Here is a 23721-nt window from a genome sequence, read left to right as displayed (position 1 = left end):
AATAAAAGTTCTCTGAGAGGAGATGGTCAATTTTAAACTAAACACACAAGTAAGCTCTATATTCTTTTCGAATGAGAAATACTTCATTCTCAAAGACACGCATTTATCCCAACCAAGAGATGAAATCAGCTTTATCTAAAAAAAAAATACTAGAAGTTTGCTAATTTCACCTAATTCGAAGCTACAGGTTTCAGACCACAGTAGAATGATGTTTCAGAGCTGGTGGAGAGGAAGAACACTGGGTCTGTGTCCCAGATGAAATGTGCTGTATAAATAAAAACATACCCATACTTGAATGAAGGGAGTATACTTGGCAATTTCTTAGAAATGATTCACTTATAAAGTTATCACTCTGATGGGCCGTTTACTAGTACAGTAGTTTTCCGAAATAGTTCAAGGTAAAAATTACCAACTTTATTTAAAATAAATGCAGCTTATAGTTTAAAATATAGAAAATACGTCAGAGATTATATACTTAAAGGTAACTTAGACTCAACTCAAGCTGAATAGTTGCTTCAAATTACTAGTGCCTATAAACTGCCTGAATCACTTAAGTCTTCGCTACTTAGCTTCACTCTGCAATGCTGGAAAGCAATAGCAGTTGGCAAGTTACTCTTCAACATTTAATGGTGCCACAGGGTTAAATAATGGCCTTCCTTTCTTGGCCTGAATTTTGCCAAAGTTAGCCTCAAACTCTTTTTTGGTTCCATTTAAATTACCTAGATGTCCATCATTTATCCTATAGCCTAGAGAATTCAGTTTCCTTATCCTGTACTGTACTATCTGTGGAGTTAATTCAAGTACCATTGGTGTCTCTTTTATCTGAGCTATGGAAATGCCTTCTTCTAGTAATCCCTGAATTCTCTCTTCCAAAACCGGAACGGAATAATATAAAATGGCAGGACATTTCAAAACTAATTGCTTCAGGTCATGATCTGTGCATTTAAAAGTATTTTTAGAGAAGGACATGCTGTTCTGTATACTTCCTGGGCAAAGTTGAAAAAGAAATCCTTTGAGTTTGGATAGAAGCTGGAGAATTTCAGAGTTTGCAAAACCTTGCTCCTGGAGAAATTCTAATGTTTCCTTGATAGCTGCAGAAGAATTTAGCAAAATAAATGGATTCTGGCTTAACAATTTGAGTAACCAAACTTTCATGTTGGCCTCAGAGCCACCTAAATTTAGATAACTCTCCTGGAGAATACTTATCATTTGCTTATTTTTCTCAATAGGATTGTGAAAAACATTAGATGCAGTTGTCAAAAATCTGCTAATGACCACATTTTTGAGTCCCAACTCTTGAAAGAACTGAATGTTCAGCCTCTGGGTCTCCTGGTCTTTAACAGTAAAGAAAGATTCTGGAAACTGTTCTATTAACTTGACTAACTCTTGCTCGTTTTTGCAAACCAACTGCCAGAGTTCTCTCTGGGTGTTCAAAGTGGCTGGACTGCAGACAATTGCTTCTGGGCAGCGTTCCAAAATGCTGGCTATAGCAGCTTCATCGGCACCTAGTTGTTGTAAAACGCCTGCAATTTCTTCAACATAGGTTTCCTTCTCAAAAAGTACCCATCCTTTTAATCTGCGGATTTTCCTGACGTCCACTGAAAATTTGTAGAGCTTTTCCACTGTTCTTTTATTTTCTTGGTTTGAGTGATGATCAGTTGTATAGACGAAGCATGCTAAAGGGGGTCTGGATTTTGAAGCCAATGGCATCTTTCTGAATGAACACAGCCTGCAGGGCTGGGATCTTAGCAGCAGCTTCCACAGCATGTCTGCAGTCCGTTGGCTAATTCCCACCGTCCTGGGACTCAGAATGTACTCATTGTACCTGAAACCATGAAAACATAGGTTTTAACATAAGGGGTGTTGACTTTAAAAATGCAAACACAAATGTGGGTTCTAAGCAGTAGGCACAGAAACTATGTGGATTTAAATTAGACAGGAAAACTGAATTTTGCCAAAGTTAGTCTCAGACTTTTTGTGGAATATTAAATATTCCTCTTAAATAATTTATAAAGTAACTAATATACCTCTTCACAACTTAGACGTCTTATACATTATAAACACACTGTCTATGTGAGCTTTGCCACAACCTTGTGAAGTAATTTCCACTTTACATTTTAAGAGTTCAAAGATTCAAAGACCTCAAATGTTATTCTGACACCAATTTCCTTTCCTACAACTGTTATGTTTTTCTTTGAGAGAAATGTGTTACTTTTTTTTTTTTTTTTTAAAGATTTTCTTTATTTATTTGACAGAGGGAGATCACAAGCAGGCAGAGAGGCAGGCAGAGAGAGAGGAGGAAGCAGGCTCTCTGCTGAGCAGAGAGCCCAATGCGGGGCTCGATCCCAGGGCTCTGAGATCGTGACCTGAGCCGAAGGCAGTGGCTTAACCCACTGAGCCACCCAGGTGCCCCAGAAATGTTTTACTTCTACAAACACACACACGCAAGGTTTTCCTTCCTTTTTTTTTTTTTTTTAACATTTTAAATTTTCAAGTTTAGGTTTAGCTGAAGCAAATACTTATTGGGGAGGGGAGTCATCTCTAATATTATATTTTAGAGTAAATATTTCTGCTGAGTAATTATTATCCAAAGTCAATCTGTTTTATTTAAAAGGAGTTAATAAGTATAAACTTGTTTTAAGAGAATTATGTAAAAATCCTTTTTATGAATCCAAAATTAAACCAAGTCTTAGCCGGACAAAGCAAGGAATGCTGTTTGACTGGCCCAGTAGAGCAAGGGGCAATCAAATTAAGTGGAACGGGGACCGTACTTTTACAACAGTCTAACCAGCTGTCCCCACGTGACAGCTTTAGGTCCCCAGGGATGGCTATACTGTGGGTGATGCCTTATGGACTCTGGCACTATTTTTCTGTTATCTCTGGTAATGTAAACATGCCTACTTTGTTCTTTTAACTTTTAAAGGTCATATTTATTTATTTGAGAGAGAGCGCACACAAAGTGGGGGGGAAGGGACAGAGGGAGAGGGAGAGCAGGGAGCCAGATGAGAGAGGCAATCCCAGGACCCTGAGATCATGACCTGAGCCAAAGGCCACCACTTAACAACTGAGCCACCCAGGTGCCCTGTTCTAACTTATAGTTGCTGAGAGTGTTATGTGTTGCATCCCTGCCACAAAAGCATGAACAGTTTAGCTAGTCAACAGCATTCCCTTATTATTTGAAGGTTTGAAGGAAAGTTGGAAAAAAGCCATAATCCAATCTCTGCACTTAATAATGCCATTGCCATATATATATATATATATATATCATATACCAAGGACTTTTCACTTCCAAGCCTGTTCTAACTAATGCAAATAAATCACTATTCTCAAAGGAAAAGTAACAAGTAACAATGTTCTCAGTTTGTTTTACCATTTGTAATAATAGCTCATTGTTAGTCTCCATGGTGTCCCAAATAATTGTAGGCATAGTTTCTATTTTACTTCTGGTGGTTCAACGAGAGTATTTTTCATATAATTCCTAATACCACTTTCCTTTTGATGATTCCTGATAGCCAAGATATAAATATTAAGCTATTTTAAAATTTCTAAGAGGACCATGGATTTTAACTGGAAGCAGGAGATACTACATAATGAATTGGATACATACAGATCTAATCTGGAGCCTCATAATCTTGGGCCTCACAACTGTACCACATGCTAGAAGAACTGTGGGCTCTGTGGCCAAAATGTCCATGCTCAGTCCTGGTTCTAATTTATGGGGTTATCGTGGGAAAGTTTCTTAGCCTCAGATTAATTTTTTTTCCTTAAGATTTTATTTATTTATTTGACAGAGATCACAAGTAGGCAGAGAAGCAGGCAGAGAGAGAGGAAGGGAAGCAGGCTTCCTGCTGAGCAGAGAGCCCGATGCAGGGCTCGATCCCAGGACCCTGGGATCATGACCTGAGCCAAAGGCAGAGGCTTTAACCCACTGAGCCACCCAGGCACCCCTAGCCTCAGATTAATTAAGTGAACAAGTAGTGATCAGAAGAGCACCACAGTAAATGTTCAATAAGGATGACTACTAACAGTACCATCCTTAAAAGGAAAAGAAAATGCATAAATTTTACAGGGATACTTTGAGTCCAATACTTTGCATAAGCCTGGTACATAATAGCACTCAATAAACAGTTGCCATTACTAGGAAACACCTGGGGCTAAAATTCTTGTACTAATATGATTAATATGACTAAAATTATATTTTAGACAGAAGTACATTATTTATAAAGAGTATGTAAAAATTGTGAAAACTATTTTAAATGCTTTGGTTGTCCCAAATAACTGTTTATAAAAGCAATACATTTTCACTAAAGCAAATTTGCCAAATTCGGAAAAGAATAAGGGAGTGGAGTCAAACTCTCACTCTCTGCAGATGATAAGATACTTTATGTGGAAAACCCAGAAGACTCCACTCCAAATCTGCTAGAACTTGTAAAGGAATTCAGTAAAGTGTCAGGATATAAAATCAATGCACAGAAATCAGTTGCATTTCTGTGCACCAATAGCAAGACAGAAGAAAGAGAAATTAAGGAGTCAATCCCATTTACAATTGCACCCCAAACCATAAGATACCTAGGAATAAACCTAAACAAAGAGACAAAGAATCCGTACTCAGAAAACTATAAAGTACTCAAGAAAGAAACTGAGGAAGACACAAAGAAATGGAAAAATGTTCCATGCTCATGGAAAGTATTGTGAAAATATCTATGCTAAAGCAATCTACATGTTTAATGCAATCCCTATCAAAATCCCATCCATTTTTTTTTTCAAAGAAATGGAACAAATAATCCTAAAATTTATATGGAAGCAGAAAAAACCCTGAATAGCCAGAGGAATGTTGAAAAAACAAGCCAGAGTTGGTGGCATCACGATTCCAGACTCCAAGCTCTATTACAAAGCTGTCATCATCAAGACAGTATGGTACTGGCACAAACAGACACACAGATCAATGGAACAGAATAGAGAGCCCAGAAATAGACCCTCAACTCTATGGTCAACTAATCTTTGACAAAGCAGGAAAGAAATGTCCAATGGGAAAAAAAGAGTCTCTTCAACAGATGGTGTTGGGAAAATTAGACAGCCATACGCAGAAAAATGAAACTGGACCAGTTCCTTATATCCCATACAAAAATAGACTCAAAATGGGAAAGACCTCAATGTGAAAGAGGAATCCATCAAAATCCTTAAGGAGAGCACAAGAAGCAACCTTTCGACCTCAGTTGCAGCAACTTCTTCCTAGGAACATTGCCAAAGGCAAGGGAAGCAAGGGCAAAAATGAACTATTGGGACTTCATCAAGATCAAAAGCTTTTGCACAGCAAAGGAAATGGTCCATGAAACCAAAAGACAGCTGACAGAATGGGAGAAGACAATTGCAAACGATGTAACAGATAAAGGGCTAGTATCCAAAATCTATAAAGAACTTATCAAACTCAACACCCAAAGAATAAATAATCCAATCAAGGAATGGGCAGAAGACATGAACAGACATTTCTGCAAAGAAGACATCCAGATGGCCAACAGACACATGAAAAAGTGTTCAACATCACTCAGCATCAGGGAAATACAAATCAAAACCATGAGATACCAGCTCACACCAGTCAGAATGACTAAAATTAACACGTCAGGAAATGACAGATGCTGGCGAAAGCGGAGAAAGGGGAAACCTCCTACATTCTTGGTGGGAATGCAAACTGGTGTGGCCACTCTGGAAAACAGCATGGAGGTTCCTCAAAAAGTTGAAAATAGAGCTACCCTATGACCCAGCAATCACACTACTGGGTATTTAACCCAAATATACAAAAGTGATCTGAAGGGACACACGCACCCAAATGTTTATAGCAGCAATGTCCACAATAGCCAAACTATGGAAAGAACCTATATGTCCATCAACAGATGAATGGATAAAGAAGATGTGGTATATATCTACAATGGAATATTATGCAACCATCAAAGAAATGAAATCTTCCAGGTGGTGGGTATTATAGAGGGCACAGCTTGCATGGAGCACTGGGTGTGGTGAAAAAATGAATACTGTTTTTCTGAAAATAAATAAATTGGAAGGAAAAAAAAAAAGAAATGATATCTTGCTATTTGCAATGACGTGGATGGAACTAGAAAGTATTATGCTGAGTGAAATAAGTCAATCGGAGAAAGACAATTATCGTATGATCTCCCTGATATGAGGAAGCTGAGAGGCAATGTGGGGGGGTTTGGGGAGTAAGAAAGGAAAAAATGAAACAAGATGGGACAGGGAGGGAGACAAACCGTAAGAGACTCTCAGTCTCACAAACTGAGGGTTGCAGGGGCGAGGGGGGTTGGGTGGTGGGGTTATGGACATTGGGGAGGGTATGTGCTATGGTGAGTGTGTAAGCCTGGGATGATTCACAGACCTATACCCCTGGGGCTTATAATACATTATATGTTCATTTTTAAAAATTAATTAAAAAAATATTACTGGAGTGGAAAAAGAAAAAGAATAGGGAAGTGGAAAAGTCCTTCACAACTGTTCATATCTGACATACATGTCTGTTTTTTTCTGATTCTTGTCCCTTTTGTTACCATTTTTAAATACATAAAGCAAGGCTACCTTGTATATGAGAACTAGATCTAAGCTCAGCCTACAATTTGAAATGGTAATGACTCAGAATTTTTCTTGAAAATGTCTTCAGCAGGTACCACACTAAAGATTGACATGATGTCTTCCAGTGAGGCCAGCACAGCAAGGGACTCCTCAGCACTGGAACAAATCCTGGTGTTTGGTTAAGCACCAGATAAAGTTATGTGGCCTAGTGTGGGTTACGCTATACAAAATGACAGATTGGGTAAAGCAGCCCGTCTCACATTTCCTGCTCACACCAGGGTGAAATATTATGTGCTCAGGGAGTTGCCTCACAATTAAAGCTGTCTTGCTCTTTTTTAGTCTCTGATGAGCAAACACAGTTAACCGTGAAAGTGAAGAGCACTAATGTTGTGACTCTTCTACAAACAACACAAATTATATATACAATTAATTTATTATATGCACTGTAAGTATCTAAACTTAGTATCAAAAACACTCTATAAACATTTAAAATGAGTACATGATAGTGGGGACTGATACACCATAATTCTGTAATTTCTTCCCTAGCATGGAGTATTTGGGCTGTTTGTAATACTAGTTATCTGCTGCCTATCTGTCTACATTTCATTCATTCGTGAATCGCTAGGAGAATTACTGAAAAGAAGATAAGGGAACATTTGAAAAGCTAGGTTGTTAATTTACTGTTCCAGAAAAAATATCTGTTAATCTTGTCACAGGCACTACGACCGATTCATCAGTTTTAATTTTTTTTAAGGACTTTATTTATTTATTTGACAGAGAGACAGAGAGAAAGCACAAGTAGGCAGAGGGAGAGAGAAAAGCAGGCTCTCTGCTGAGCAGGAAGCCCGATGCAGAACTCAATCCCAGGACCCTGGGATCATGACCTGAGCTGAAGGCAGCCGCTTAACCAACTGAGCCACCCAGGCGCCCCATCGTCAGTTTGAATTTTTATATGTGAAAAATGAAAACAATATTAAATTCACTTTCTTCTACTAATGAGGCTGAGCTTAATGACTTATTTTGGCCATCTTTATTTTCTTTTGTGTATTAACTACTCCTGCCTTTTTAAACTGCAATTTTCTGTTTTTTAAGAACGGACTTACATAAACTCTTCATATATTAAAAAAAATATGTTTTTGGTTTTTCTCTAATTCGCTTTCAGTTGTTGATGGTATAAAAATTCCAGCATTACCAAAGTGGTTACATTTTTTACTGTGATAAGATATACATTTTTACCATTTTAACCATTTTAAGTATACAATTCAGTGTTATTAACTATATTCACAATGTCGTACAACCTCTACTACTATTTCCACAAATTTTTCATCGCCCCAAACAGAAATTCTGTTCCCCTTAAACAATAATTCCCCATTCCTTCCTCCTCTCAGCCGTTGGTAACTTCTACTTTCTGTCTCTAGGAATCTGCCTGTTCTTGGTACTTCATGTAAGTGGTCATACAGTATTTGTCCTGTTGCGTTTGTTTTTTTTCACTTGGCATAATGTCTTCAAGGTTATTACACAGTATAGCATGTATCAGAACAAAGTGGTTAATTTTAAGTGGTCAAGGGTCATAGGAGTTTCCCTTTTCTTGATTCTTACTGCTTTTATGCACTACATGATCAGATAAAAATTCATCCATATATCCTTTTATATTTTTTATTTTAAAAAGTTAGCTCCTTTAATTCACTTGAAATTTCTACTGTGAGCTGAAAGTCTACACATGATCAATAATTTAGCTATCTCCAAGCACTGTCTTTGAACAATCCTTTCCTTCCCCATGATCTGTGAGGCCTCCTTTACTCTACATTAAATGTAGCTTTTGATTCTATCCAGCCTCTATCCTCACTCTCCCAATATTTTGCAATTCCCTGAATGACCAAGGAGGCTAATTTCTTTGCTGCAAACTTGGCTCCCTCTGCCAGACCATTCTAAAAAAATCTCTGGGTCAGTGTACTCTTGCATACCTCCACACAATGATGTCAAAGCTCCTCAGCTTGGACCTCCAGCTTCCCCTGACCCCTACTCCACTCTCATTCCATGCTCCTGCCTCTACTCTGTACAAAGAAAGGAGAGCAACTCATCACACCAAACGTGAACCTTCTGCTGTCTCCCCTTTCCTACAGTTACATCCTTCAGCATCCAGGGTAATCTCTGCTTCTGTACTGATTCCTACCTCTCTGGCCTGAAAACCTCCAGAGCCCCTCTTTCTCACATACTCACTCCTTCAGCTGTATCCTCCTCTCTGGGGCTCCCATCCTTCAGCTCAATGGCTCTTCTCACTGCCACCCTAGCTAAAACCCTATTTTCTCTTACCTTCAGTGAATTTTTTTTTTTTAAAGATTTTATTTATTCAACAGCGAGAGTACAAGTAGGAAGAGCAACAGGCAGAGGGAGAGGGGGAAGCAGGCTCCCCGCTGGGCAGGGAACTGATGAGGGGCCTGATTGCAGGACCCCGAAACCATGACCCGAGCCAAAGGCAGACACTCAACCGACTGAGCCACCCAGGTGCCCCATCCTCAGTTAATTCTTGCAGATGCTTCTCTCCAGTTCCTCTCCTCCTACTTATATAGATCCCAATAAAGACAATTTCCATGTGATTAAAGCCAATGGGCTCTGTTCCTTCCTCTTTTGGCCTCTGTAAGCTTTCGGCATAGTTGACCACTTTCTCCAGGAAATACTCTCTCTCTGGATTCCCAAGACTTCCCACTCTCAGTTCTCTTCCCCTCCCCACCTTGCTACACTCTCACTTCCTTTCATCTGTCTTTGCAGGCTCATCTTCAAGGCTTGATTCTAGACCCCTCCCTTCCTCTTACCTTACAGTTTCTCCTCAGGGATCCTGTCCTTATCCAGGGCTTCAGTTAATCACTTGGGCTTCTTTCCAACTTCTTCTCAAAATGTCATCTTGTCACCTCCCTGCAATAAACTTTTCAATGGCACTTTAGGACAAAGACATAAAGCAGTTCCCCATGCCCAGAGTGCCCCTGTCTAACTCCTAGGACTGAGTGCCGCTCTCTCTGGGAAACTTGCCTGACTGTCTTGAATAGATGAAGCCACTTGTCCCCATTACAGGCTCTCATGGCACCATGGACTGCTTCTCTTTGCCACCTGTCATAGCTGCATCTATTCACGTGTTGTTTCTGTCTCACCCTCCAAGAGGGCAGAGATTTGTCACCACTATGTTCCAATGAATTGCTTCCCTACTATTCACTTCAGGGGCACTGCTGACTCTAGGAGGCACTGCTGGACAAGGAGGACCTTTGCGTGTGTTCTTCCACAGCACCTTCCTCTTAACCCTACTGTAGCACTTAAACTCCTGTAAAGTTCTTCATCCATTCAACCAATGGTTTTTCTTTTTCTTTTTTTAAAGGTCATGCTGTGTTGTCAGGCATTACGTCAGATTCCAGCTCTTCTGCTAAAATGTTTCTTCATAACTTTCAGTCTCAGACCCACTAGAGGACCTGGTGAGAGCCCCAGACTCTCTTTCCAAAAGGAACAAAAAAGAAAAGACCCCTACTCACAATGTTTTGGAAAAGATTTTACTGGGATTCACGGGCACCCTGCAGTCCAGCTATAAACAACCTGTACTAGATTGCAAGCGCTGGGAGGGCAGAGTCTGAGTCCTGTTCTTCTCTGTCCCCTGTACCCAGCAAAGAACTTGGTCCACAGAGGAACAAAATCAGTATTTGTCAACTGAAACTGAATGAACAAATCCAGTTCATGAGGCAACCTAAGGTAGGTGTAAAACTGTGGTCTGCATGGTCTTAATTCCTGGTCACTGGTTATGTTGGGGCTTGGGAAAGTCACATCGCTTCTCCGTGCCTCAGCTGGAGTGTCAGGAAAATGGGGACACTACATCCTGGGTACCTGTTCAGACTAAACTGAGTTAATAACATAAACCACTTATAGAGTACTCAGAAAAGTCACCACAATGACCCACTTTAAAGTTGAAGACACAGATGCAGGTAAAGTACCCTCCCCAAGGTCTGCTCAGCTAACAAGGGGCAGCAGACCTTGGATTCAAACCCAACAACTTGGCTTCAGAGTACAGCGCTTACCCTTTGCCCTACACAGCAATACACTTGGCAAATGTTTGTTAAATACAACAACACAAGAAACTCCTGTTTCTTAAGCATTCTTGAAGTGTTAAGTTCACTTCAAGAATATGCGCAATATTCATACTTTACACCCTACGCTCTACAACATCGGTAACAATTCAATTAAGCTCTACTTTATAACATGCACGATCTGCTGACAGTTTCAAATTAGCCGCAATGTGTATAAACAAGTAAAAATGAGGACCGAAATGAAGAAAATCTCGGGGAATGATCGAAAACCACATATCCATCCTGTGGCGCCTGCGCTTTTCCAGAACCTCTGACCTACGACGCCTGGGCATCCGCCCAAGCCGGGCATGCTGAGAGAACTGGCGGGGAGTCCCGTTTCTCGGTGCGCGGCCCCCAACCCCTGCCGGTCGGCCGCCGTGTTGCTGGTGAGGCCCACCCCGGGGGAGCGGAGAAAGGGGTGCGACTCACCTGTCCACCTGTGCAAGACGCAGTGAGTCCCGGGTCCCTGGTTCCGTCCTTCCTCCCTCCCCCCGCCGAGGTTTCCCGTGGCCAGCCGTCTTCCCTTGGCCTGGGAATAGGGGTCAGGGTCCCGAGACCAGTGTCCCAACAGGGCCGCGAAGTCCCCTCGGCAGTGTGGTCCCAGCCCCCAGCCTTTCTACCCGCAGCCAATCAGGGCACAGGAGACCCGTGAACCCGCATACGCAGCCCCAACGCAGCCAATCAAGGTGCGGGACGCAGGCTGCGCGACCCTCACGTTAGGCGGGGCTGCGCGACGGAGGCCGGCCAGCGTGGGAATCAGCTTGCCTGGCAACCGAGCCAGGTGCCGCAATTACGCGCCTGGCATTTCCACACCCTTTCCTTACCAGCATTTAGAAAACTTGGGAGTTCCGGTCCTTTTGTCCCTTGGGGAACGTCACTAGCTCATAAGAAAAAAATGTAAAAGTAACTCAGAAGCCGCTGTATCTTTAAGCTATAGCCATTCAGAGCTCCCCAAATAATTCGATGGGTAAAGAACTAATTTACAAAAGAAAAAAATGTAGTTCCAAAACAATAAACCTTTGGGAACATATCTAGCCTTCTTGCTGCCCTTTCCACCCGCCCCCAGTAGTCAGCAACTGTGTTATGTCTTTAAACCACCCCTCACTTCCGTCTAAATACTTGCCTTTTCTGATAAATTGCCCAGTGGTTTACATTCTAAGTATCTCTGATGCCAACCTCATACACTGCTTTCTCCTTAAAGCCAGTCTCAATGTCTATCCCATTTATTCTTACATTTTTCTATCAATCAACAAATATTGATGGTATGCCTATTAAGTTCCAAGCATGTGAAACAGCAATGAGAAGACAGCGGTGGACAAGACAAGGGGGGAATAAAGTACATTCCCTGTCTCCCTGGGAGTTTACATGTAGGACAGTGAAGGACAAAGACATTAACAACGGATAACATGATTAATTCCAACCAGAGTTAAATGTTTCCAAAGATAGGTGCCCCCACCCTGCCTAGTTGTCCTAAATTCCTGGGTAGAGCTGGGAGTCGGGAAAGCTAGGATTTTCCCAGGCTGGAGATCTCTCCCTTCATATGTTTCATAGCATACACTGTGCACTGTTCTAACACGGCTTGAACACACACCACTGTAATTCTTCCAGAATGCCCCCTCTTTGTGAACCCCTTGTGGAAATTTATAGATTTTTTTCCCCTCTGAACAATATTTGGCACATTATAGGAACCCAGGAAATGTTAATTGGGGTCTACCCTTAATAGTCAGTCTGTGCTCAACAGGCTTTTTGAGATGGCCTGACATTTGCATTTTAATTACATGAAGTAGCAGCAAGAATCCTAACTCTTTATTGCAAGATCAACTTTGATCTCCAGGACATTCTAGAATTAAATGAGTAGCTAATGTATATGAGGTCTGGGATGCTAGTCAATAACCCTTCTCCTGAGTTATCTTTGTATAAAAATCCTATTATTCATGGCCTTATTGAACACTTTTTCCTACAATACAAGGATCTGGGGCCTGGATTAACCAAAATGTTTCACTGCATTTAGGAAAAAGGAATTAGAGTAGGATATGAGAAGAGAAGGCAGTTGAGGAATGTAAACTCAAGCACTTTAGAACTGCATGCTGTGGTTAGGAGGAAGGGAGCAGACATGTACACTAGGGTGCTGGCAGCTTAGCTTGAACCTGGGCTCCACATAATTGTGTAAGAAACAGTAAAATATATGATCCTGTACATTGTAATCAAAACTTGGAACTGACCGATTCAGCTATGCCAACTGTATTAATACATGTGACCTAGTTTCTTCCATTCCAATATTTAGTGAATTTCTAGGACCACGCAATCAGGAAAAAAAACCCCTTGGATGGAGAAATGGAGAAAAGAAGCCAGTATTATGGATATTACCTATAAGAAAATTACAAACATGTTTGTGGGAAGATCCTGAAGTTTCTAGTACTTAAAAGAGGCCTTAAAAACATACTGTCTTTTATATCCCAATTTTACTAATTTATTTCAAGTGAATGTAAAAACATAAAAACTTCACAAAGTTTCTTTCAAAAAAGTTTTCTTTCCTCAACTCAATTTTTCCAAGTTGTCAGAACAGAACAGGTTTTGTTAATACGATTTCAAGATATATTTCCTGAAATGTAAGTCCTTAAATCCCTCAAACACCAGCAGCGTTTTCAGAATACTAACCCTTTGGTTGGGAGAAAACACTGTATTCAAACATCTGCTCAACTGGAATATGGTGATACTGGTCTTTCCCTTTCAGTGATTCTTTTCAGTTACAGTTTAGACCAAAGTGAAAAAGCCTCCCCAAAAGCCCCCTAAAAGCCAAAATCCCCCTACATGTCAGAGTAAAATATCAGTGTCTATGCTGAAACAATGTTCTTTTACTAAAATATTTATTTACATTAAAACTGAATCTTTTTTTTTTCTTAAGATTTTATTTATTTATTTGACAGAGAGAGACATCACAAGTAGGCAGAGAGGCAGGCAGAGGGTGGGGGGGAAGTAGGCTCCCTGCTGAGCAGAGAGCCTGATGCAATGTAGGGCCTGATCCCAGGACACCAAGATCATGACCTGAGCTGAAGGCAGAGGCTTAACCCATTGAGCCACCCAGATGCCCCTAAAACTGAATCTTTTAGGGGTACCGGGGTGGCTCAGTCTGTTAGGGGTTCGACTCTTGATCTCTGCTCAGGTCTTGATTTCAGGCCCATAAGTTCAAGCCCCACACTGGGTATGAAGCCTTTTTAAAAAACAAAACAAAACAACACAAAAAACCCCTGAATCTTCTATTCCCCTGATGATGGTTCCCATCATGATGATGGTCCCAGGTCTATGAGTTTCTCAATACTGTACAGTACAATCAGGTCCAAAGAATAGACTGACTGGTAAATATAAGCATCATGAAAAACAGTTAAGATATCACTCCTTATTAACAGTGGCAAAAGAAGATAGATAATGCATTTTTTTTTCTTTCTAAGTAATGGAACTTATCACTCAGTGTTAACTCATTATTCAGGATGCTTTTTAAAATGTGTATCATATAAAAATATGTTACTGTTTTTGAATTTTAGACTCAAATTATTCTTAAGTTACTTTTAAATACAATTATCACCCTGAACATCTATCACAACTAAAGACTGGGGAAAAGAAAAAAAAAATAACACTGGTTATAATTCCAAAAGGAAAAAACTAGCCTACAAGAGACAGGAATGGGATAATAATAGTAATGAGAATAACAACAGCTAACCGCAGCTGTAGCATACAGTTAGGCAGACTATGCACTGCACGATCCAGGGATCTATAAAGCACAGCAGCCTTGCAGCTAACATTTATCGACTCACTGCCACATGCTAGGCACTGTTATGAGGATTTCATATGTAGTATGAAGCAGATACTACTCTTACCCCTATAAGGTTAATAACTTGTCCAAGATCTCAAACGAGTGGCAGAGCCAGGTCTTTGACTCCAGAGCCCACATTATTAATTATAGTGACTAACTCATAGTTATAAGCCCCATTACCTGAAATAACCACTTTGGTTTTGTATCCTTCTTGCAGATAGATAGGTATTATAAAAAGTATAAAGCATTTGGAAGTTGGTAATCTTATCTGGAATAATTGTGAAAAATACTGCATTACTAAAATAAGTGGAACCTGATCCTTAATTCAGAATGGTTACATTTGTGGTTTACAGACTGTCTCTGATTTGTAATCACATCTCATATAACAATGCTCTCCCCCTTACCTAAAACAAAAACTTAAAAAGAAAAGAAAAAACAACCACCACCAAGGACACAAGATTCCATATATGCATATACTTTAATAACAAGGTCACTTAGCTATAAATGAACAAAAGGAGACAAGGAGAACTTAACACATAATACTTCCACAGATTTGGGTCAAAACAGGCATACATGAAGATTTAAAACATATATTGTCTGTGTTAACAGAGGTTATAACTACCAATTTTGATTGTGCACATTTTCTAAAACATTATCAAAGAGTGTAAAGTTAGATCAAACAATGATGTCAAGAAAATTTTGTCCTAAAATTTTAACAAAGTCTTTTAAGAAAGTCTAAAAACCTCCTATTTTCCCACATTGACTCTCAAAACTTCAGTTTGTATATCAGAATATCAGTTTGCCACTTTAACTTTTACCATACATGAAAAATTATCAAAAATATACTGATGGGTCTATATTGTGACTATTTATATTTACATTAAGCAAAATTTTTACCAAGTTCTTTATATACAAATTACCATTTGTCCTACATGAAGTTCATTAAAAAGTTTAAAACTACAGAAATGTCATTAGAAACAATGCATTTCAAAATGTAACTGCTTTCCATCAATGAAGAACATTTTAAAATAATTTAACTGAAAAAAGTAGTGAACTCCCCACCAATTTCAGCTGCAACAGTATTCCTCCTGAATGTTTTCTGTGATATAAGGGGGAAAAAATGGGGTAAAGTTTGATTGCAAGGAATTAAATGATAAAAATTTGATGAGTGTTTACTGATCTTATTTTCAAGCAATGTACAGTCTAATTAGGGCTGGTGCTAAAAACTAAAGCAATTTTTAAAAACTTTTTATATTTTTTATTTTACTTTTTATTATTGCTGTTCATATATATATTATTACTGAAGTATAACTGACAGACAATATTATATTAAGTTTCTGGTGTACATCATACTGATTCAACAATTCTGTATGTTAATCAATAGTTACCATGATAAATATAGTTAGCAGTAATTTAAAAAATGCCAACAGTTTAAAATAACTGTTAAATGTCTTTAAAACCTGGTAAATGTACTATCAAAAAAAACTTAAATCAAAAAATAGTATCCCACATCCAATTCAACTGAATATAGCCATGGCCTTTTAATACCTCTAAAAAGGACCAATATTTAAAAATCAAACTATTCCAGAACTGGAAAGAATTTAGATTTCAGAAGTATCAGAACAGATAAAAGAAAGTTATAAACATTTAAGAGGAAAAGATTTGGGGAAAAGTTCATAAAGGGATTAATAATACCACTAAAGTAAAAATTCACTTTAATTGTTTTAGACTCAAGATCATATAGTAAGGAATTAAAAAGATGTCTTTTTCTGAGAAAAAACTTGAGCATAACATCATTACTTTTTCAAATTTAAGTATCATCAATTAGGATGATCTTAAAACTAAGTGCTGCAATTTTTCCAGTAGAGATGCACTTCTCTTGTCTAAGAATTAACTAATTTTATAATAATCACTGAAAAATTTAAGGCTCAGTTTCTCTAGTTTGAAAAATGTGATAAGCTCCATTTTGGAAATTGTCTTATTTATATTGATTACACACTACACTAAAGCAAGAAATAAAGGTCCAAAGTATTTACCTAATTAGTGCTCTGTCGCTGGACCTTAGAACCGATACTCTGCGTGTCCTCTTCCTCACTAGGACGTTTCCCACTACTGAGACCAGTGCTCATGGGGCTTCTTCCTACATATTTACAAAAAAAATTATGTTTAAGATAGGAAGCTGAAAAGAAAAGAATGCTCAAATGCTTCATTCCTACCTTGCTTTAATAGGTGAGCTTGTTGATTGTCTCCATGAGCATAATGTAAAATACCACTCCCTTGAGAGCAACCTGTTAGTATTTAAAACACAGTAAAATTACTTAAACCCCAAATCTTATGTATTAAGACTACAAATCTAGTTTTTAGTAATTGTATTAAGGTCATTTATGCTTTTTAGGACTAAACCTCAATCCTTCATAAGAACAAAAAGTCACAAGTCCAAATCAGGAAAATTTAAACTTTAGGGTCATAGAAATGTTGACTTTTGGTTCAAAGGCAAAATCACTGATAATCATTTTCTAAAAAACATTTCTTTACTGAATAACAATTAGACACTTGACCATGGAAGCAAAATATAGAGCAACAGTGAAATATACATCCTCCTTTACCTCTTGTCCCTTTATTCCACATTCTTCCCTCAGTGCCTGTCCAAAATATATGTCCTTGGAGATAAGTGAATAAGGGCCTTCCAGATGAGAATTAAACAATTCAAATCACACAAAGAGGAGGAAACACAATGTGGCAGTTACCTAGCCTAAGCAATTACATTAATCCTTTCAAAAAGAAACAATGTTATAGGAGAGGGGGTTGGCACAGAAAGTAGGTTCTAGAGAAACAGTATGTCCAGATAATGTCAGTATGTCCAGATAATGGACAAATGTGAACATTCTAGCCCCTACACAGAAGTCGCCTTATGGTCTAAGACAATCTATTTATTTTTTTATTGTAATTTCATGCTCATCAAGTTCCTCTGGATAAAGAATTCAGCTTTTTAGGTACTCAGAATTGGGAAAGTGAATGCCCTGATGAGGGATGAGGGCTTCTATCACTGGAAAGCGATAGATAATAAATAATAAATAATAAACTAGTGCTCCCTGTTGATATATATATTTTAAACATTTTATTTATTTGTCAGAGAAAGAGAGAGAGAGAGAGAGAGGGAGAGAGCATAAGTAGAGAGAGCAGCAGGCTCCTTGCTGAGCAAGGAGCCCTATGCAGGACTCAATCTTAGGACCCTCGGATCATGACCTGAGCCAAAGGCATATGCTTAACTGCCTGAGCCACCCACACATCCCTGCTATTTTATATGGATGGTGTGTATATGTGTACATGTGTTTGTGTGTGGGTGTGTGTATGTTTGTATTTGGGGATGATGCAGAGGAAGAGAGAGAGTCCTAAGCAGGCTCCACAACCAGTTGGAGCCTGATGCAGGGCTCAGTCTCATGACCCTGAGATCATGACCTGAGCCAAAATCAAGAGTCGGATGCTTAACTCACTTTTAAACCTCTAGTCTGCCATTTATAGGATGGTCACCTCTAATTATACTAAAAACACTCCGTTCTTGGACTTGTTGAAGGTCAGATTCTGGACTACAGCACATTCACCACTGAATGGTGTTACTCCTAGTTTCACCCTCAGCAGAGTGTCCCCTAATAGTGATAATTGTTGTCTTCCATTATTGCACAAGATTATTTAAAACTTCACCCAACAATGTGAATGTACTTAATTCCACTGAATTGTACATTTAAAACAGTTAAATGCTAAGTTTTATGTTACATATATTTTGCAATCAAGAAAACTTCAATTGGGGCGCCTGGGTGGTTGTGCTGGTTGAGTATTGGACTCTTGGTTTCAGTTCGGTTCATGATCTCGGGACCTAGTCCTGCATCAGGCTCCCCACTCAGCAGGGAGTCTGCCTGGGATTCTCATCTCCCTCTGTCCTTCCCCCTACTCATGCACACACTCTCTCTCTAAAATAAAATTTTTTTTTAAAAAAGAAAGGAAACAAACAAAAAGAGGAAACTTCAAAAAATACATTTTCAATTATTGTATTTAGTCATACCTAATACAATTGTTGAGTGCTCCTTTATGCTAGAGATTATACTAGGTAGTAGGGATACAAATATTATAAAAATATGAGGTCTTATCTTCAAGGGGCTCACAGTCCAAGTAGAAGGTGACAGATACATAAAATCACTAAGTACAAATAAGTAATATAATGGTCCTGGGATGGAAGTTGCTATAGCATACAGTGAGGACACTGAGGAAGGAAAAGTCAATTTTACTGGAAGATTCACAGAGGTAGGCTCTAAATAACAGACTAGTCACCTCATTTTATCAACTCCATCAATTTTATTCCTCTTCCTGTTCTAAGATAAATGAGAATAATCTCATAAACAAAAAAATACTGAGTGAAAGCAGCCAGACACAGAAAAGAGTACAAACTGTAAGATTTTTATAAAGTTCAAAAATGGGAAAAAATAGAATTAGAAATCAGGAGAACGATTACTTTTGAAGATGGGGGAGGGATTAATAAGCTCAATAAATACATACAGAATTTCCTTAAGATAGCATCTTATTCCTTTAGAGAGATAAGCAGGCACCTAAAATCTTCCTGTGCCCTAAATTCATGAATATCTCAATGCCTATAACTTCCCCGTAAAAATGCAGTAAACTGGGGTGCCTGGGTGGCTCAGTTGTTAAGTGTCTGCCTTCAGCTCAGGTCACGATCTCAGGGTCCTGGGATGGAGCCCCGCATTGGACTCCCTGCTCTGCAAGCCTGCTTCTCCCTCTCACTCTGCCTGCTGCTCCCCCTACTGTGCTCTCTGTCAAAGAAAAAAATCTTCTAAAAAATGCAGTAAATTATATTTTCACAAGAATAACAGTACAAGAGACAATGAGCAGAGAAAAGAGCTTTGCCAAATCAATTGGCTAATGACTAGCTTAGCTGCTTAGAAAAATCAGAAATCCCATATTCATCATGTCTTTAGGGACACTACAGTAGTTAAATTTCAAATGCCAAGATTATATGAGATAGGAGTCTTAGAATGAAAACTTAAAAAAAAAAAACACCCCATATTTCTTGTTTTAAAAAATTCCACATTTTCCTAAGGGCAAAAGTTTGTATGATCATACTCTTCTTATGTTATACTGCCAACAGCACCAAAAGGGTTTTTCACTCATAAAATTCTAACTTAGGGGTGCCTGGGTACCTAGGTTGGTTAAGTGTCTGCCTTTGGCTCAGGTCATGATCTCAGGGTCCTGGGATGGAACCCCACATAGGGCTCCCTGCTCAGTGGGAGATGCTTCTCCCTCTACCCCCACCCCTGCTTATGCATGCTGTCAAATAAATTAAAAAAAAAAACTTTAAAAAATTCTAACTTAAAGTACTGTGGGGAGAAAACTGCATAGAAAAGATGTTCAAAGGAAATATGCTGAAATTTTAATAGTGACTATCTCTGCTGGATGGAATTGTGGGTGATTTTTATTTTTCTTCTTTTCTATTTTTCTGAATTTCCTAAACTGTATATAGTGAATAGTTTTTTTTTAAAGCAGTTTTGAGGTACAATTACATAACATAAAATTCAGCTGTTTTAAGTATACAGTTCAATAATTTTTAGTAAATTTACAGAGTTGTGTCATCATCAGCACAATCCAGATTTAGAACACTTTCATGCCCATTTGCATTCATTCTCATTCCTACCCTAAACCTAAGGTAACCATTAACTTACTTTATTTTAAAGACATGCCTTTTCTGAATAATTCATACAAATGGAATTATGCAATATGTGGTCTTTTATGTCTGGATTCTGTAACTTAACATAGTATTTTTGAGGTCTATCCATGTTGCAGCAAGTACCAGCATTTTATTCCTTCTTACGGATTAGTATTCCATTGCATGGATGTGCCACATTTTGACTATTATAAATAAAGCCATCATAAACATTCTTATGATTCTTGTCTTTGCGTAGATATGTTTTCATTTCTTTTGGATAGATATTTAGGAATGGAATTTCTGGGTTTTATGTTAAGTTTTAAGCTTTTAAGAAACTGCCAACCTGTTTCCCAAAGTGGCTGTACCATTTTACAGACCACCACTCACAACATATGAGGGTTCCAGGCTCTTCATATCCTCTGCAACTCTTGATATTGTCTGTCATTTTTTAGGCACTCGAGTGGGTACAGGGTAAATAAGTCATCCCAGTTTGACAAGTGTTAGCACTGCAAGTCTCCTGTCTCAGGAAACCCCTCAATTCCAGGTAATCATTGACAGTTGGTTACCCTAAGTGGGAAGTCTCTGAATGGTTTTGATTTGCATTTCCCTACTGACTAATAATGCTGAACAGGTATTTTTAATAGAAAAAAATAAAAACTAAAACATATTACTATCATAAATAGATTATGGTTTGCTTTATTATAAGAACAGAAATACTTCAAGTCATCTGTGTACAAGTTATAAATAATCTTGCCCTTTGATATACCTTGTGAGACACTATAAAAAGTCTACAAACAGGGTAAGTAGAGGGCATAAAAGGATATACTTCAGAACGTGGCAAAAATCCCCTTGTATTGGGCATAAAGTAGATAGTCAAAATGTGAGTGCTTTGTTCCTTTCTCCTTAATCTAATTGTTGAAGAAAAAAAAAAAGTATATGCTCTCAAAAGGATACAGAGTATTTCTGAATCAGAAAGGCTCAATTTTTTAAAGGGTTTGTTCTTAATATCAATTTTAAACATGTGACTTTTTTGACAAAAAAAGAAGTAAGCATTCCTCAAATGCCTTGAGGCATTTAATTAATTAATTAATTAATCAAATTAATTAGCCTCATGCTATTTTTGGTTAGAACCCTTAAAAACTGATACAATGATTCAAATTTCCAATACTGGCTCCTTGACATTATTAATATCACACATTAAGAATATATGTGGCAACTAAGTATATATCAAATGGAAAACCACTACAAATAAGACTGGAAGGAAAAACTCATGTGCAAAAAGCTAAAGGCCCTATGCATGTGTATGATAAACCTTTTGGCCATATTTATAGGACCACTAAACCTTAACTATTTACTTATACATAAAAGTAAAAAAGTAAAAAAAAAAAAAAAATGAGCCTTCAGAAGGGATATCTGAGTTTCATTCTACCCTTAAAATTGTCTTCCTCGGGGTGCCTGGTGGCTCAGTGGGTTAAAGCCTCTGCCTTCGGCTCGGGTCATGATCCTGGGGTCTTGGGATTGAGCCCCACATTGGACTTTCTGCTCAGCAGGAAGCCTGCCCCCCACAACCGCCTGCCTCTCTGCCTACCTGTGATCTCTGTCTGTCAAAAAAACAAGATCTTAAAAAAAAAAAACTGTCCTCCTCATTCAGTTTGTAAGATCTTTACCTTGAGCTAAATTCTACTACATGTAATGATGGTTTCCATCTCCAAAATGTCACTAATGGAATGACAGGGGTGTGTGTGTGTGTGTGTGTGTGTGTGTGTGTGTGTATACATGTACAGAGAAAAATATAGTGAGATTTAATAAAAAATATATTTGATTATTAATCTCTTTATGTTGCAAAGTATAGCAATTTCCTTTTCACTTACTTCCACTGCTGCTACAACCTGGAATATTTTCTCCAGGAGAATACCCCAAGAGGCCTCCATTCCCATTAGGATTAGAAGGCACTGATGCAAGAAGACCTAAAGGGAAAAAATTTCCTATTAAATTATGGCCAAGATCAAACTCAAGGATAGATATATAAACACCTCCCGAAGAAACAAACCAAAGTTACTGACATACCTAGTCCTCTATATCGTGAAAGCTGCTGATAGATCTGCTTCATCCTTTCAATATTTAAACGGCTTGCCTCAGCATGATTTACCATTGGTTTAGGATAATTAACTCCTATCAAACATTTGGCTACCTTTTGGATACCTTCTGGTGCATTCCAGGGATCATAGATGTATTTTGCAGGGAAACCTCTTAGGACAGGCAAATAACGTCTTTTGGGAGAAGGAAGAAAAATTATAAATAAAATGAACTACAAGCAAGTTATAACAAACTAATTATTAGCTATGAATGACCAAAATCAAGTCAAAACCATTTAATGATTTATTTACCCATCTCCTCATCTCTGCTGCCCATCATGAGTAGGGAACACCTTAAGTGTTGCTTAAACATGAAAAGCTCTTCCGGGATTAGTTATTCCAAACTGAATAATAATCACCCTTGATTTACCTGATATAGTCTCCATTGGGATCTGTTCTCCTACCAAAACCAACAGGGCAATAGCAGTGAAAAAACTGTTGGAAAAAGGAACTACAAGACAGCCACATCCAACTTCCAGCATTTATGCTCCAATCTGCATCAAGCAATAATTCTTCAAATACCTTCAGAAGTAACAGTAACCAATTAGTTTGTACACATATAATTCTCAAAGCAAGCATTTTCCAGGTCTCTGTAGATCAAAAGTCAAGGCAAAGAAAATCTAGCACAGAACTGTAAAACTAAACATTCCAGTGTGTGCTCCTTGTTAATATTCTGTTCTATAATGGGTTATTTCAGGGAAAGAAAAATATCAGTAATATAAGTGAATTTTTCTTTCTAGTCTTTTCTTTCTAGTCTTTCTTTCTAGTCTTTAAGGGGGAGGGTAAAATAATCAGTCAAGTCACTGATTCCATTAAAAAATGGAAGAAAAAAAAGCAGTAAACATTTTCAAGAAAGCAAAGATGTTACCAAATAGATCACTAACAAAAACTGAGAAGCTTGGTACACTCCCCTACATATAGGGAGCACCCAAATAAAAATGACTTAAAATGCACTAGTGAAAAAGCAAAAGATAAAAAAAAAAAAGCACTAGCATTATAGAGTTTAAATTTGGAATTCCTTGACCAAAAGGGAATTAGACTTTAAACGCCTTTTTATAAATTCATTAAGTCTGTAGTAGACATTTACTTCATGTAAAACTTTGTATTAGAAAATACCAGAGACACAAAAGAAAAAAAAAGGATCAGAAATGGTCCTTGGATAGGGGATATCTATGATATAGGCAGATAGATAAAACAAGTCCTGTTATATATAACCACAAGATGATGTCTCAAAATATACTATGCTTCACTTTACAAAACAAATCATTAAAAAGTTATGATATTGAAGTGAGGCAAATTATATATATTTTAAATTTTATAATGTAAATTCACTATTTCTAAGAATTCTTGGGTAAATCCTCTTTTGTAACAGAAATGATC

General features: G+C 38.2%; 2 protein-coding genes across 4 annotated transcripts in view; both read right to left on the bottom strand.

Annotated features, from left to right (window-relative positions):
- Positions 1–392: 392 nt before the first annotated feature.
- On the bottom strand, positions 393–11318 carry MTERF2 (mitochondrial transcription termination factor 2). Of its 3 annotated transcripts, none has more exons than XM_044227565.1 (3): positions 11112–11318; positions 9393–9515; positions 393–1825 (listed from the first exon to the last, which is right to left on the bottom strand). In XM_044227565.1, exon 3 carries the CDS (start codon positions 1765–1767, stop codon positions 610–612), a length of 1158 nt encoding a protein of 385 aa, XP_044083500.1. In that variant the 5' UTR covers positions 1768–1825; positions 9393–9515; positions 11112–11318; the 3' UTR covers positions 393–609. The 3 variants fall into 3 exon arrangements, with proteins under 3 accessions (XP_044083500.1, XP_044083502.1, XP_044083501.1); XM_044227567.1 differs by having other exon boundaries at positions 9393–9502; XM_044227566.1 differs by having other exon boundaries at positions 9393–9492.
- Positions 11319–14952: 3634 nt separating this feature from the next.
- The window catches only part of CRY1 (cryptochrome circadian regulator 1), a 97636-nt gene continuing 88867 nt past the window's right edge, over positions 14953–23721 (bottom strand). Inside the window, exons 8-13 of the mRNA XM_044227437.1 lie at positions 22712–22863; positions 22274–22476; positions 22078–22173; positions 16710–16781; positions 16530–16633; positions 14953–15592 (exon numbers count right to left, since the gene is read on the bottom strand). Of these exons, the coding sequence (XP_044083372.1) occupies positions 16530–16633; positions 16710–16781; positions 22078–22173; positions 22274–22476; positions 22712–22863 (627 nt within the window). The 3' untranslated portion in view covers positions 14953–15592. The remainder of the gene's footprint in view (positions 15593–16529; positions 16634–16709; positions 16782–22077; positions 22174–22273; positions 22477–22711; positions 22864–23721) is intronic.

This window comes from Neovison vison, chromosome 12 (genome assembly GCF_020171115.1).
Source record: "Neovison vison isolate M4711 chromosome 12, ASM_NN_V1, whole genome shotgun sequence".
Taxonomy (NCBI): domain Eukaryota; kingdom Metazoa; phylum Chordata; class Mammalia; order Carnivora; family Mustelidae; genus Neogale; species Neogale vison.
The sequence above is the reverse complement of the archived record's forward strand: the minus strand, read 5'-3'. Positions and strand labels throughout refer to the sequence as shown.